Raw genomic sequence first — 16,177 nt, forward strand, 5'->3', positions numbered from 1 at the left:
GAGTGGACAGGAGGGATCATAAGTGACACAAGTTGTTGAGAAAAATAGAATGCAACAATAAAGATCTTTTTATATCTTATAGAAGATACTTTCACTGTTTCCTGTTGAAAAATGTTATGATATGCCCTCAATCATGGATTTTTCTATCATTAAAAACTGTTTTGTTTTGCTTTTTTTGGCTCTATGTTAAACTAAACACATTATCTAAAGAGGCATGTGTGAAATTTGTGATGTCAGTTCATTTCTGGTCAGAAAATTAAAAAAAATGACAAATATAAGTAAGAGATAACCCGAACATCTTCCTAGTAAAGCTCTGATGTGTAAATATTAACTCGTCTACTTTTTTTAATTGTAGTAATTTTATTGTTTTCAGGTTTCAGACCTTTCATGAGGAAACCTGAGGGTCTAGAAAATTATCTTTTTAGATTTTTTTTAAACAGCTAACTGATATTATGTTTACCAAAAGATCAAAACTAATGTTTAAAAAGTATATCTCAATGTAATAACAGATTTGTTTTTTTCTTTAACTGTTAATTTTCTTGGACATCAATCACTCTGATCAGGATGGATGATGAATAACAGCAGTCCTCACAGAGTGTATTTGATGATTATAAATAAAATGTGTGAATGTTGTACTCATAGCACCTAGAGTCAGGGCGCAGATGTTAAGGAGGGTGGTTTCTGCAAGAAACTCCTTTAGAGAGAGGCTCATTGGATCCATTAATATGAGTCTCCAAGAGGCTTAAATGAAAATGATGTTTGTAAATTGTATTTGTATTGTGGTGAGAAAAAACACCACGAAAAGTTGAATAATCACAGTTTCAACCGCATAGTCTTCATCAGGTGAGTTGTTGTCATTGATGAAGACTGTTTTGGTGAAAAAATTGTGATTATTAAACTTTTGGTGGCGTTGTGTGTGTGGGCTTTTCTGCTTTTTAAAAAGTGCAGAGGTTACCCATTTTATTTAAACAGTCTTTATAAAGGTTAAAACTTTTTCTCTTATTCAAAATTTTTTTTTAATAAAATGTAGGATTGTTTATAATAAATGTGAGTATAGTATCTTACAGCATTGTCTTATATTTACATATGGTTTCTTTTTTTCTGTTTGTGGATTTTTAATATTCTACAGAATATAACAGACCACAGTCTTTATGAAGCACTGTAACCTACACTTTGTGAGTGTGAAACCAACATTTGCTGTCAAACACCTTGCTACCTAACCTGTCTCTAATTGCCTGTGATCCACGTGGCTCAGCAGTATCCTACATCTTCATGTGCCTCATTAAAGCAGCTTGCGTTGGCTGGATCTCCCGGTCCCCTCCTTCCCTGCCCGTCTGAGGAGAGTCTGAGCTGAGGTCGTGCTCTCCTTTTCAGTTTTTGCTCACTCTCTCTGCGTTCAAATGTTTGGGTCTCCCTCGAGCTTGGTGAGGTCGGTGGCTGTGCCCATGAACATGCTGCGGCCTCGTTCCAGCCGGCTCTTCTTGTCAGTGAGGCGGAAAGCCTCCATGAACTCATCGATGTCTATGCTTCCATCCTGGTTGCTGTCGATGGTGACGGCGAGGTCTGAGATGGCCTCGTCTGTGATCTCCATTTTCAGGTAGACGCTGAGCAGCTTCCATGTCTGTCGGAAGTCCTCAATGGTGATGAAGCCTGAAGAGGTAGGGGTAGGAAAAATGAGATCACAGATAAAGTTACAAAACATAATAGAAAACTATAAAAATGCAGGGACAGGTGCATACAGATTTAGAAAAAAGTGTGTCCAAGGGTGGGGGCTGGAGGGACCACTAGATCAGGGGGTTAATCCTGGTCTTAACTGGAAGGATTCAGGAGCTAGTGACATGTTGTGGCCTTCTTTGCATGCCACAGGTGGATTAGCTCAGTGGATGGACACAACACACACTTTAAAGATCTCTGACACACTTCACACCTCTGCTGCACCAGACTGTCTGTCGCTGGATTTCCTCCATGAGTCACTAACTTCATCAAGCTGTTGAACAAAAGCCAATTTGTCTCGCAGTATACGCAATAGACATTCTGACATAGGCTGCTGCATAGACGAGCAATAAAAATCAAGATCTAAACTTAGATCGTTAAGTTTTCTTTCATCATTACAGGGATTCAAGATGTCAAATTACAGCTGAACTGATGAGATTTATTGAATTACAATATTGTGAATTAAAGTGCATATACCCAATATGAGTCATGTGAAAAAGAAGAAGTGCTGTTTATTTAAAAGAGTGTCAGTAACTTCTTTTACCTGAGTTATCTGTGTCTACGATTCTGAAGATTGTCTCCAGGGTGGCTCTGTGGCGGTACAAAGTCTCAAGCAGACTCTGGTCGATATGCTGACAGTGGAGGAAAGGGGGACAAAAATGTATTTTTAAATTCTATGTATGAGATTTAAGATTTTGGATCAGGAGAAGTCGATCCTTACATCTGTGTTGGGTCCTTTGATTGCGAGCTCCTTGAACCATTCGTTGTAGTCAATCAGGCCGTCAATGAGCTTGCAGGTAACAAGCTGACTACGCAGCACCCTCCAGGGCAGACCGAGGAACATCACACTCTCCACAGCTGAGGCCCAATTATTCACACACACAAGACCTGACAGGCAAAAAATATTCTCTCATTTTCTGGTTCACAATAAAATATGGGATTTGGTGAAACATCATCTAAACATTTGCTGCTTTGTCTTCTTCTTTCTTCTACATTCCTTCCCAACACAGTCCAGGCAGATCAAAGACTGACTCAAAAACTTTACTCCAGATGTATCCACAGCAAAAATGAACAATATTATCTATTGTTATTTTCTTATATACTTGTGTCAGTATATGAAAGTTACAGAAGAGATGAAAAAGACTTTCTACACAGACATATTAAAGATGTTTAAACAGTTTGTGAGGAGTACATATTGTATAAGTGAGTTGTTTTCAACAGTGAAAGTCTCACAAAGTTCATATGAATCCTTTTAACGTCCTTTTAAGAGATGTCAATTTTTCACAACACAAACCAACAAAAACATGTTGACCTGTTTCACTATCACTATTATATTTTTAAACCTCAGTCACACAAAGTTATTTATATCTACAGGGATGCTCTAAATTTAGAAATATTCAGTCTTTTAAAAGAAAAACAAGTTAAACTTTCATTCACTCTTTGATCAGAGGATAAAGGGCCTGTGTCCACCAACAGCATGTTTTGCACTGGCAGCACCTATTTTTCTCTACAGAATCAATGCAGCTCAGCATTTTCAGCAGTTCAGCTATACTTAGTGTCTTAAGTGCAAACACGGTATCCCCGTCAGCTGTTTTTTGTTGCTTTGCATCAGATACTCACATTCGAAAACAGTTTAACTTTAGAACATCATCATTTCAACTTCTCCATCACCGATCAATCAAAATCAAGAAGGGGCAGGACTTCTGATATCAACTGAACCAACAACAAAGGTGAAGGTCTGTACAGAGGGGAAACGAACCACACTGCCTCTTTGTCAAGGGTGCTGTTTCTTCCTCAGGTCTACAGCTGCTGCTTCTAAAGCTTTTATCTGTAACTTTTAGGTTTTCTTTGTGAGAATAGAAGCAAATATAAAGCATACAGAAAACAGACTTGACGGTCTCCACTATGGGAATCAGAAATGCCGTGGGTCAACTTCCATAGCCTTGCAAGTGCCTGTGAAAAGTGCTCTGAAATTGAGGCTGTGTTTGCTACCAAAATATGTGTATATATATATATTTTTTTTTAAGCGGATAGTGGACACAGGCCCTGAAAGATGATTTTTAAAACAATTTCCCTCTAGTGAATGCAGAAAAGCAGCAAGCAAACAGAAAAGCAAGTAATGCAAAAGCAATGGCTGTGACATCTATAAACTTTCCTTTTTAAACTCATAAACTGCCTCTCTCATGCCTATTGATACACTGTGACTCTTTCAGAAAAATATCTATTTCACATTAAATTTAAAAAAAGTTACGCTTACTTGTTCAGTTCAAGGCAGGAATTTTTTAGAGTTTCATAATGAAAATTTCTACAAAAACATAAATATCGTGAGGAGACAGTAGGGCAGAAATGGACAGACTTCTCTGTTTACTGATTATGTACATGAAAACGGGAGCTTTGTCTGGTGAAGGGTAAGTCTCTGAACAACAGTTTCAGCTTAAGTTTCTGTGAAACTATTCAATCTTCTGGGCTGAACTTTTGGTCAGCCCATGTGTTTGTTTCCCTGAATGGGGATAAAAATACAAAACTGCAAGCTCAAGTTTCTCACCATCCAGATATAATCCTCCCAGAACCCAAACCAACACAACAGATCAGTAATAACATCAAGTCACACCCAATCTCTTGAGGACTTAGAAAATATAACCGGTGAGTTTCTCCATGAAAGATATAACTCATACCTGTGTTCTCACTGTCGTACTGCTTGAAGGCACAGATGAGGTCAGATCTGTGTGCAAACAGCTGCTCCCGTAGGACTTTGAGGGCGGAGCGCTCTGTTCGCCCAACACTGCAAGCAAAATGACAACAGGTGTAAAAGATATACTTTTTAAAAACTGTTGGGAACAGTAATTATTCACACAATAGTTATATCACAGTGGTCTTTACATAAAAGATAAAAAGTGGGGCGTTGGTTGAGCTCAGTAGTTAAATTGCATGTCCCACATACAGAGGCTAAAGACCTTGAAGCAGGCGGCCTGGGTTTAAATCTGACCTATGACCCTCTGTCACTCGTCATCATGTCATCCCCTGCTCTCTCTTACCAGTTTCCCACTCTATCTACTGAGCTATTCTCTAAATAAAGGCATCAAAAGCCCCAAAAGCATCTTAAAAAAAACAGACTAAACGTTTTCATTCAGTACAACTCATCAGGAGTACCTTCATGTATTATGTTAATGAGACTGTGGAAACAGTGAGTTATCTGATTAAACAAAGCTCATTTGACAACAATTTATATCTCTCTACATAAGATGATAGAGACCTCTCAGTTTCTGCAAACTATATATGAAGCACCATCTGACAGCATGGTAGCTCAGCTTTGCATTGGACTGGCTCTGTCCAAAGGTAAACAAACAAGATATAGAGTTAATTAATGAGATTTAAAGAAACTTATATAAAGACATGGTGGCCTTTGGACACAGACATGCTAGCCTTCTCCTCTATTTCCATCGTCATGCTTCACCAGGCTGAAACTTTTGCTATAGACTTTGCGTAGATATGATTTGTTTCCATCATTTTTATTTTTTTATATTTTTTTTAAACTTAGTTTTTATTTTGGTTTAGGCAACTTAAACATTCATTTACGCATCTTTACTGTATCTGTTGTTATATGGTTTCATAGAATATAACATAACAATAAACAAAACACAAAAGACATACATTTTACATAGAGAGAGAGCGAGATAATAGAAAAAGGAAGGAAGAGAAAAATATAAATAAAAATAAGTGAATAAATTAAAGAAACAAAGAAGAGCACTTTACTGGACCGACAAAATCAAGGCAGGGCTCCACCTTCCAGCAAACACATCCCTCTGCAGTCTCACAGAGTATGTTATCTTTTCCATCAGATGTATTTCGGAAACTTTATCAATCCATTAACTGAGTGAGGGGGGCTCAGGTTTTAACCACTTAATCGTGATACATTTGACTGCTGATGTCAAGAGTATTTGAAGTAGGTAGTCCAGAATATGTGTGTGTTGTTCCCCAATTGTGAACCACAATTTCTCCAGCACTGATTTGAGTGAGATGGGTCCATCTTGGCAACTATTTCTGGTGTCCTACAGAATCTTGTTATAATCTTCCACTTAAATTCCCTCCACCCATTTGAGTTGGCATTTTTCTGTTTTGATTCCCCTTTTAATCGCAAATTTGGATCTGGTAAGTGTACTAGGTTTTTAAAATCAAAACTAATGCAGGAATCATAAATATTAACACCACATGAATCAGGATCATTTCTGTTTCTGGAAACTTGTGTTTGATGAGTATTTCAAATGTAACACGAAGAAAGCCTTAAAGGGTTTAATGTTGAGAGAAATTGTTCTTGTTTTGAATGGATTGTATCATTGGAAGGGTATTTCAATCTGGAAGTTTGAATAACTCTTCTTTTTTTTGCAATATGAAAAGAAAAGACTGTCTCAAACATTTATTTATAGGACTCTCGGAACAAAGGGATGACATCTGTATCCCTGTTGCAGCTCACATTTTTGACCATTTTCTTGTACCTTTGTCTCAAGGTGAGCTCTCTGATCATGCTGCTCGCCTGATATTGAACCACATAAGGCACAAGGTCTGGGCCCAGCTTCACATAGGCCCCCCTGTTGCTTCCCACGTCGTAGTAATTGGAGGCAGAGAACAGAGTGAGGACCTGAGAGAAATGAAAGAAATGGATCATGTTTTAGTGTATCATTTACAGAGTTTAGAACACTTATGTGTCCGTCAGTCTGTGAGCTCACCTTACGATTGTGGCAGAACTCATAACCCTCCTGTTTGCACTCGTGAGAGCGGATCAGGAGCTGCAGGTTGTGCCTGTTCAGGAAGTCTTCAGTGACATCAGGGCCCCAGTAGCAGCCTCCGCCCCGCACCTCGTTAGGTATGCAGCCGTCTGCGGCCATTGGGTCACTCCACAGCAGATCCAGGATCTGGAGGAACAGGAACAGGAAGATTTAACTTTATAGCATTGTTAAAGAGGAGAATGTTTCTATTGAATGTCCTTTGTGGTTCAATAACCTGCTTTATTTAAGTAAATTATCAAGAAAAGTACAATGATTTTAAGTTTGGCAAGAGAGATCACATTGATTGATTAATTGATTGAGATCACACTCTATGAAAAGCAATAAACCCAATGAAACAGTACTTTTGTCGTTAAGTTGATATATATTTACCCTCAATTTAATTTTTGTCTAAATTTTTTATATCCCTGGATGCAAAAATGACCTCTGACAGTGTTGGTTGTGATTGTCTCTTCTCACCAAGGCCATTGAGGTTTTATTTGTGCTAAATTTACTTCATAGATCAATCTCCTTAGTGCTTTTACAATGGCCTCAGTCTAGACAAATTAACTAAGGTCAGAGTACTTTAATACAACGTGATGTACTAGACATGACTGTCTGCTATCTCCTCTGCTTATTGCATTAGCTATCAAACCTCTTGCAATCTCTTTCTCAGCCTCACTAGACTATATAAGGAATCCTGTTGGAGATGAAGAGCATAAAGTTTTGTTATATGCAGATGACTTATTGTTTATGTATATATCCAATACTTCTAACTAAGGCTGAGTGATTATTTTGTGATATAAGATTGCCTTTAAAGGATGTTAGGCACATTAAGTCTTGTTGTTTGCAGATAAGTTATTGTTATATATTTATAATCCTTCTAATTCAGATTTTATCACAGCACACCCAAAAAAATATCCACAGAGCACCAAAATGTGATCACAAAAAAAGCCTCTAATCAGTTCACTTGATTATATCAAAGCCTTTCAAATACATCAAACTGTGTCTTCATTTGTTATGTAAGTTTATTTGAAGTTGTTTCTGTTTTAACCCTCCCGTTATGTCTGTTTCTCTGGAACAGCAATAATGTTCCGGGTCAATTTGAACCAGGGCATATTTAATTATCCAAAAGTGTTGGAACTCCAAAAAATCCCAATACATGTTTTTTAAATCAATTTTTTAAACTATTTTTTAACCATTTACATCAAGATTTAGTCCATTGGTGTCTTTAATTCCACAGATCATGGTTCATGAGGTAAACTCACTCGTTTTTCATTAAAATGAATGTTTAAACTTTTTAAACTTTTTTAATTTTTATGAAGTGATGTTGATAAATTAACACGACTCCTCTTCTGTCACATGCTGCCCAGATTTTTATGCTGCATTTAGCTGGTTTGGGAGGCATGTATTACCTAAAATAGACTTTAAAAGGGTCAATTTGACCCACAACATAACAGGAGGGTTATGTAAGTAAGTAAGTAAAAATGTATTTATATAGCACTTTTAAAACATTCGGTTACAAAGTGCTTCACAGGCAAAAAACAATAAAAACAAGCTAGATAGAAACAAAATACATATTCAGAAATAATCAGACAAACAAAGCAACAAACAGACAACAGTAGAGGTTAAATGGGAGGTTCTATGAAGGCCTGAGTATACAAATGTGTTTCGAGTAATTTTTTGTAGCTATCAACAGACTCAGCAGACCTGATGGCTTGAGGGAGCAAATTCCAGAGGGAGGGGCCGTGGTTCAAAACACCTGAAAGCCTCTCTATATTATCGGACAGTCACGTTGACTTAGTTAGTTCTACGTACATGACAACAACACATGCAGGACTTGAATGAGACCAAATACTTCAACAGCCTGTGCTTACGGTGGTGACGACATGTTTGAAAAGCAGATTGCACTCACAGCAGAGGGATTAATGACACATTGGATTACTGCAGCTCCTCTGCAGTGAGTGTTGATCACTGATGTAGCGTTCATCTGGACTGATATAGTCCATTGACACAGAGCCAAAGCACAAAGGCCATGACCAGTGACCAAAATAACCCTTTATTTTCCACATGGTGTAGTCACTTTCTCACGCGGGACAATTTAAGGCCTGATATAACCTCACAGAGAAGAGACTTTCAGGATAAGATAAGATAAGATATCCTTTTTTCGTCCCACAATGGGGAAATTTAAGCGTTACAGCAGCAAAGTAGACAGTGCAAAACAGTATAAAGTAAACAAGAGCTTATAAAATAGCAATTATCAAAAAGTTATTAGCAATTCAAATTAAAGTTAAAGAAGTAAGAATAAGCATTTCCTTACAACGTATATACACAACTAAATAAATAAATTTACAAATATTTACAAAACCAGTGACGCTGTGATTAATGATGATTAATTTCAGAGTGAAAAAGATATTCATAATTTTGAAATTTTCCAACAAAGACAGGAAGTACTAGGACTAGATTTAAACCATGATGGATTTGAATGCCTTCTACCGTAATATTTATAACGTTTAACTGGGAAGAAAATTACATAGTAAGTATGAGTGCAAGTTTGTTAATATATTTATAATTTTTTTTTCTCTAAGAAAACTCCACAAGCCATCTTTAAGACGGTGCAACATCTAGAGCTTAGCTATAACTCTTAAATGTAATACACAGTCCTTTTTAATGTCCTGTGTGATGTAGACCATTGACTGTATTGTATAAAGATGGTTGGTGTATCTCCATCAACTTCAGTCTAACAAAAGTGAAGCCAAAGTACCATCCCCATTACATAATGAGTTAGGGGCGTCATTTTTAGTCAGAGTTTGAGCAGGTGGGATAGGTTGGTGCCACTCCCTCTAACCAAAACCTGCATTTAATATGTTGATATGGAGCAGCAGACTCCTCATGTCAGCACCACAGACTGTATAAAAACATTGACAGCTCAACAGCTCCCTGAAGTGAGGCAAAAACTTTTAGAACCGGGTTTGAAACAGACATTCACAGTTTTGGAAAACTTGTGGACTCTTGTTCTGGTGTTCGTTCTATTTTCTCTCACAGTCCGTCCTCTATCTGCTCATCGAGTACACACAGAGGAGCAAGATTCGACATCCATGGCGTCATACTACTTCATATAGCATCAAATAAATTATTAGACTTAAACTCCTCCAAAAACTAACACTGGGGCATTAATACACTATTTAGCGACACTTCTTTCATCATTAAATTAGTAGCACTGCTTTACAAACCTCACTTCAAAAGGACAATGTGGTATGAGTTGGCATTAGATGGGATAAAAAACTATGCCAAAATATCAGGGCAAACATTGGTGTTGGATAATCATTACTGACCTGTCTCCACTCATCCTTGACGCTGTCGCTGTTAACAGAGTCTGTGGACCCAGATGGAGTCGCCTCTTTTTCTGGTCGGTTTACTCCTGGGCTCAAAGGTGTTTTTTTCTTCCGGCCCGTCTCCAGCTCACCCATCGGGCCCAATTTGATCCTGTCTGAGAAGTCCTGCAGAGAGCGGTTGTGGAAGTTGTCGCGGTCTCCGAAAGCTTTAGGATACGTGAGTGAACACCGGCGCTGGATGACTCTGTTCGCAGACCAGAAGTCCTCATCTATGTCCGAGTCAACAGACCTCACAGAGTGGGTTGTGTTTTTCTTCTTTGGAGGCCTCAGCGCTGAAACATACTGGAAGAAAACACAGACAGAGAGCACAGATTTCAGGGCGCTTTCACAGTAATTGATAAAAAAACTGGAGTGAAATAAAAAGAAGTGTCATTTTCTCACATTGTGTCGGTCCACTCTGGAGAGCACGCCGAGGTCTGTGGTGTCAGAGATCCCACCATGGAGCACCACCACCTTCTGATCAATCACAGTTGCTAAAGGCAGCCAGCTGAAAATCTTCTGCAGCAGCTTCAGGATGCGTTTTCCATACATCTAAGGAGGAGGGTCACAAACAGAAGAAAACTTTAATCAACATCCTCCCCTTCGTCTTTAAGTTTAATGGCAGACTTTGGTCACTATTAAATGTAAGTAAGAGCTTTTACTAATGTGGAAAATACTTCTTGTATTTCAAAAGCATTGATGTCAGGAGGAACAGAGGAAAAGCACCATCAGCTCATTATCATAAACACAGAGAAGTTTGGCTACTATTAGATGAAAAAAATACTGTGGTCGTCTCAAACTTGATTTGTAACTATGTAAATTCTAAATTCCTTATTTCAGATAATTTTATCAAGAGTTCAATCTTTAATCACGCGATTTTTGAAGCTTATAGCTCCAGTAGATGTTTCAGACCAGTAGTTTGGTGCATAGTCGATAGAAACAGAGCTGACATTGTGCAGGAATTAAAAAAAAACAGCAAATATGAATCATTTGGGACATCTGATGTTACATCTGTTGATCTTTGAACCTTTTCAACCTCTCTAACTCTTCAGAGACCAGAGATCTGCTTTAATGACCTCAAATCCTCTTAGCTGTGAGGAGGAGTGACCAGTGTTTCACGGCAAACGAAGCTGGCCTATATGAAGCTTCCCAGGATATGTGTAGGCGTAGACGACTGTTACTATTTTCACTTGCTGCTCTCAAGATAGTCAGGTAGGATACATCTGTCTTTGTTCACTGGTTTGATAGGCAAGTCACAAAAAGAGAGAGCAGTGTGCTGAGGCTAGAAGGTTCAGGTTTACATGAGCTTACCTTGTATTTAGACAACACCTCCTTTGTGAAGCCATACCTTCAGCAGCAAGAGAAACACCACATAACAGTAAGAGATGAAAGATTTTTACTGGATGTGTAAGAAGCAAAGCAGTGCAAAAGAAGGCTCAATCAGATATTATTTTACCTCAGGTTGACTATATGATCCTCATGGTTTCCTCTGTTGAGGAAGACATCGCCCGGGTAGACGAGCAGGAACGAAAACAGGATGATGAGGATCTCAATGGAGTCCTTGCCTCGGTCCACAAAGTCTCCATTGAACACATATGGATTCTCTGAGGATGGCATGCCATTCTGTAACAAGAAAGAAACAACATATTAAAGCTGTGTGAAAGGTCATTTTAAGATTTTAAAACTACACAACTAATGTTAATAACAGCAAAACAAAAATGCTGCATTAAAGGTTTATTGTGCAATCTAATTTTTAAAAAATCCTCAGCCACAGCATGAAGACTTAAAGCAGTCTGGGTGTTGCCCTTGTTTCACTAGCTTCGATTTTCAGAGCCCTTAAAAGTAGAAAATGCAGCTTAACATATTTATTTACCCACCAGATATAAGATGAGATGGTTTTTTTTTTCAACTTCAGCTCAACAAATAATCAAATATTTTTTAATCAAAGAAAAATATTAGCTACTCATGCAGCGCTCACAGTCAGAGTAATTGACTGTTACTCCATTTGATTTTTAGAGAATGAGGTTCAGACCTTGTAGAAAATCAGCAGCAGGTCCTCCAGTTGTCCATGCAAGTCCCCTTTGATGAAGAAGATAAACTCTATTTAATCAACACAGCTCAATAATAACAACACAATGAAGAAAATGTCAAATTTTGGTCAGGTCAAAAAAATCTTTTAGAATTGGCCGATAACTGAGGGTTAAAATTCATAGCATGGAACAGAAAACTTTGTCTTTATCATACCTCAGCACTGTCTGACATCCATACCTGAATCTAAAGAATGTATAATCTCTTCTTACTCACCACAAATACAGATTTCTTTGCTTTGGCAGGTGGCGACGCGGTTGATGTTTGGTAACAACCGGAACCGTTTCCATGTCTCAAGCAGGAGCTGGAGGAGGTAGCGTGAGTGCAACTGCTGCTGGGAGAGAAGCGGGTTAGCAAGAGGAAACAAAGTCATGAAGAGGAGGTCAAACTTAGTGTTTGATAGCTGCTGTGATTTATCTCTGGATGTGTTTGTTTTTACACCTTACAAATAACAAGAAAAACAATTTTAAGATGGTACAACATTTTATCTAAAGAACAATTTTTGACATATACAATGACTTGTTAAGTAAGTAAGACTGAAGATGTAAAACTTTAGATGAAAAGCAAATCCAAATTTGGAAAAATTTGCTTGATTGATTTTTTGGATTCTAAAAAGATCCTCCCAGATGTGGTTGATTCTTAAACTCAATAACATAACTCTGGCAGTCAGTTTTGTGTAAATAAATGTGTTGTGGCTCTGAGACCAAACATTTGGCTTCGATCATTAGCAATGCAAATGATCAGTGAGCTCTTTTAAATCCCTTCTTAAAACATACTTCTATCACAGAGCCCTCTCAGATTTTATCTGAATTTTATTTGACTTTATTCTATTTTAACCGTCTTAAGAAATGTATTGTAAAACAGTTGTATGCCTTTAGAGTTATTTTAGGGGAATTTTCTGTCTTTTAAAATATGTTTTATTTCTTTATCTTGACTTGTGTGTTTTTATGATCTGCCTGTTTTATTTTGCTGTCCATGTAAAGCACTTTGTAACTTGGTTTTTGAAAAGTGCTCTACAAATAAAATTAGTATTAAATTATTATTATTAAATATCAGCTAAATTCATGTGAAATTGCTTTTTGAACATTCAAGTTTCTTCACGTTTCATGTGGATTTCCAATAATTCTTTATGGTAAATGTGGTGAAGTCATGCTATATTGACCAACATGTTGACTTCTCTTGCTAACAGAGCCAAGTGACAGGGACGCATTGAGTGCATGCAGCTGCAGCTTTGGCCACACTGAATATCCTACGTATTTCGTCCTCCAGAACATCCTCTACACTTTTATGTCAGACTGCCATTCTCAATGTTCCTCGTCTGTCTTCCTATAGCTAGTTAGTAGTACAAGTAAAGGCGTAATAGCATGCAAATCCAAACTAACAAAGCCATCACATACCCGCAACAAACTACAACAAAGATGCTGCCTTCCTTTGCAGAAAATGTTGCAGCTGTTCTAAGACCTGCTTGCAAAACATCTGTAACAACTGCAGACCCTTTTCTGGCTGAATACCTGAATAAATCGACATGTGATCGAAAATGTGCAACATGTTCCTTCAATATCTTTCTTTCTAGCTTTTGAAACCTATTGCAGTATTTTAGTTAAAGAGGTGAGTTCAATCTGTAATGTTCAAAAAAGAGAAAAAGCTCAGGGATCTCAGTGAAATCTCAGCTTTTAACCCTCCTGTTATGTTCCGGGTCAGATTGACCCATTTCAAAACTCGAAAAAAAAAAAAATTGTTTAAGTATTTTTTCGGTATGAAACTTCTTCTTCTTGACTTAATTAGCGTAATCAACATACAAAATAAAAATGGTTCCATTCACATATTGGCAACCCCCCCTGCATGTTTATATTACACAGATACTGTTTGTGGGTCAATTTGACCCGGCAGTCAAAGTGGAGGCTAAAAGGGGTCAGAAGTGTGTAATACTATTTGTTTCTTTGCAACTGTTCTTCACTCCACCTTCTCTGTTCCTGTAGGCAAACTCAACCCACATTGAGGGGACACTCATCAGGGAAGGGGCAAAACATATCAAGATTCTCTGCGAGGGAGACCTACCAACATTTTACTAAGTTTTAACATGAATATTCATGAAAAACGAGTGAGTTATCCTCATTGAACCATGATCTGTGAGAATTAAAGAACACCATTGCTCTAAATGTTGATTTAAATGGTTAGTAATGGAGTTGATAATGAGATTTAAAATATGTTTATTGGGATTTTTTGGGGTTCTGACACTTTTGGATAACTAAATATGCCCCGGGTCAAATTGACCCAGGAACATTATTGCTGTTCCTGAGAAACGAACATTACAGGAGGGTTAAGTTAATCATTTGCCTTTAATATCAAGATTGCATCACTGGACATGTCATTTGTAGTCCAGGAGGCAATATAACATAATTTTAGTTAGTGCACTGACACAAAGGCCACTGAATTCAATCACCTGTGAATGTTTTAAAGAGATCAGACTGTCAAACTGCACGCTGCACTTACTTTTTTGTTTCTGAAGGCCTCCACCAGCCCAACTGCCTGGTCCACCGTCATGGGGAAGGTGAGGTGAGGCCCAGAGTAAATCTCTGGCACCTCGATGTTCTTGTAGCAGAAGTACTTCTCCCACTCTGCGTCCAGGCAAACCTCGTTCTCTCTGAAGATGTGTGAGATCAGATTCCCTGGATGGAGAAAGTGAGGATGATAAGATAGAGCTTAGTGATTAGGATTTCACAGAATGAAGTGAAGTGAAGTTTTTTGGTCTTACGCTCGGAGCTTGATGGTGTGAAATTGTCCATAAGGTAGCCGAGGAAATTATAAAGCTGCACAGGGAGGAGATGTATTAATATGTACAGAAAGCCACATACAGAATAACACTTGATCTTCTCTTTTCCTTATTTCACACCTTTATCTGGGCCTGCTCTCCAGAGTACTCAATGGACTGGAAGATGTGCCAGGTGTACCTCCGTCTCATCTCTGTGCGGGCTACATATTGACGGTACCATCGCTGAATCAGCACGGCAGCTCTTAAAGCTGAAACACAACACAGGTGACCACATTTTTCACAGCAGCCCAGATTTTATCAGAAAGCATTCAGTGGTGGAAGGTAAATTGGCACATCAATTCATATATGTCACTTTTTGTGACATATATAAGGAACATGTGAGGAACTTTTGGTTTGCATCTATTTTGTAGACAAAGAAAGGCCTTTTATCTCTTTGTTGATGTCCTGAACATGTCTAAATCATGTTTACTTAATGACAGTACAGGCATGAAGAATTATTTAAGATAAATTAACCATCTTTTCGCTGGTGTTCTGGTTTGCTTTTGTAGGTCAACATTGAGACATCAGTATAACGTTCAGTCTGTCTACTAATGTGTTAAAAAATCCTCACAGGAGCTTTGCGTAAATGTCAAACATAAGGGGACATCATGGAGAAATGTTTGTAAATGTTAATTTAAGCTACTTTATGCTTACACTTCAGCAGTACAATTTCAAAGCACATACTGTAATCTTTTCAGGTACAAAACAGTGTGCAAATTTAATTATAAAATTGAAGTATACTAATAAAGGTTATGGTAGGATTCATGAGGTAGGAAGTAATACAAAGTCGAGATAAGGTTAGTCACAGAGAGGGGCATTTTGTTTCACAGCCATAAAAAACTGTCCAAAAAAAAAGACTAGCAAATATTAAAAAAAAAAAACTAATAAAAACCATAACCTGGATTTTGTAGCTTGTAATACAGGCAACATTATCATTGTGGGATTATCTATTGCTTGGCTCTGGCTGTAAACACAATTTTTCACTTTTGCTGAAGATTTTGTCTCCACGTTGTTTCTCAGCCAAAAATCTAAAGATCATTTTCTTTGCTTAAATTAGGTATTCTTTTTTTCACATAGACCCTGACACAGTATAATTGTATCTATGTGCCGAGCCTTAACATCTGGTGAACAACAATAACAACACAACAAACAAGGCAAAGCAGGTGTGGCTTACTTGTGACGGCTGCATGCAGCAGGAAAAAGAAGGGACAATCGAATTACACAAAATACAGAATAACACAGTACCGGTTCAAAGTGAACAGAACAGGCGAGAAAGGGAAGCTTGTAGCTGTTAATATACTTTTTTAAAATGTAATAATGATGTTAAAAGAGCACACAGGTGTGTTTGTGTCTGTTTAAAGGATCATGGTTACCTTTTCTGGAGTGTTTGTGGAACTGGTCAGACTTTGTGACGCCACATCCCATGACTG

The 16,177-nt window shown here is 37.9% G+C and overlaps 1 protein-coding gene across 1 annotated transcript; it reads right to left on the reverse strand.

Annotated features, from left to right (window-relative positions):
* Positions 1–1,052: 1,052 nt before the first annotated feature.
* On the reverse strand, positions 1,053–16,177 carry LOC117819331 (serine/threonine-protein phosphatase with EF-hands 2). The gene is made up of 16 exons (XM_034692630.1): positions 16,121–16,177; positions 14,829–14,956; positions 14,691–14,745; positions 14,429–14,604; positions 12,152–12,266; positions 11,880–11,926; positions 11,304–11,470; positions 11,159–11,195; positions 10,250–10,399; positions 9,809–10,150; positions 6,438–6,623; positions 6,207–6,349; positions 4,389–4,495; positions 2,435–2,601; positions 2,258–2,345; positions 1,053–1,650 (listed from the first exon to the last, which is right to left on the reverse strand). Exons 1-16 carry the CDS (start codon positions 16,170–16,172, stop codon positions 1,397–1,399), a joined length of 2,214 nt encoding a protein of 737 aa, XP_034548521.1. The 5' UTR covers positions 16,173–16,177; the 3' UTR covers positions 1,053–1,396.

The sequence above is a fragment of the Notolabrus celidotus genome, chromosome 9 (genome assembly GCF_009762535.1).
Source record: "Notolabrus celidotus isolate fNotCel1 chromosome 9, fNotCel1.pri, whole genome shotgun sequence".
In the NCBI taxonomy this organism is placed as follows: domain Eukaryota; kingdom Metazoa; phylum Chordata; class Actinopteri; order Labriformes; family Labridae; genus Notolabrus; species Notolabrus celidotus.

Bases quoted from the DNA above. Each gene is read 5' to 3' on its own strand.
- LOC117819331 (XM_034692630.1), bottom strand. From the start codon at position 16,172: ATGGGATGTGGCGTCACAAAGTCTGACCAGTTCCACAAACACTCCAGA. The intron at 11,927-12,151 runs GTGAGTAAGAAG...TCTTCATCAAAG, and splicing joins CAAAGAAATCTGTATTTGTG to GGGACTTGCATGGACAACTG. The intron at 11,196-11,303 runs GTAAAATAATAT...TTGCTGCTGAAG, and splicing joins GATCATATAGTCAACCTGAG to GTATGGCTTCACAAAGGAGG.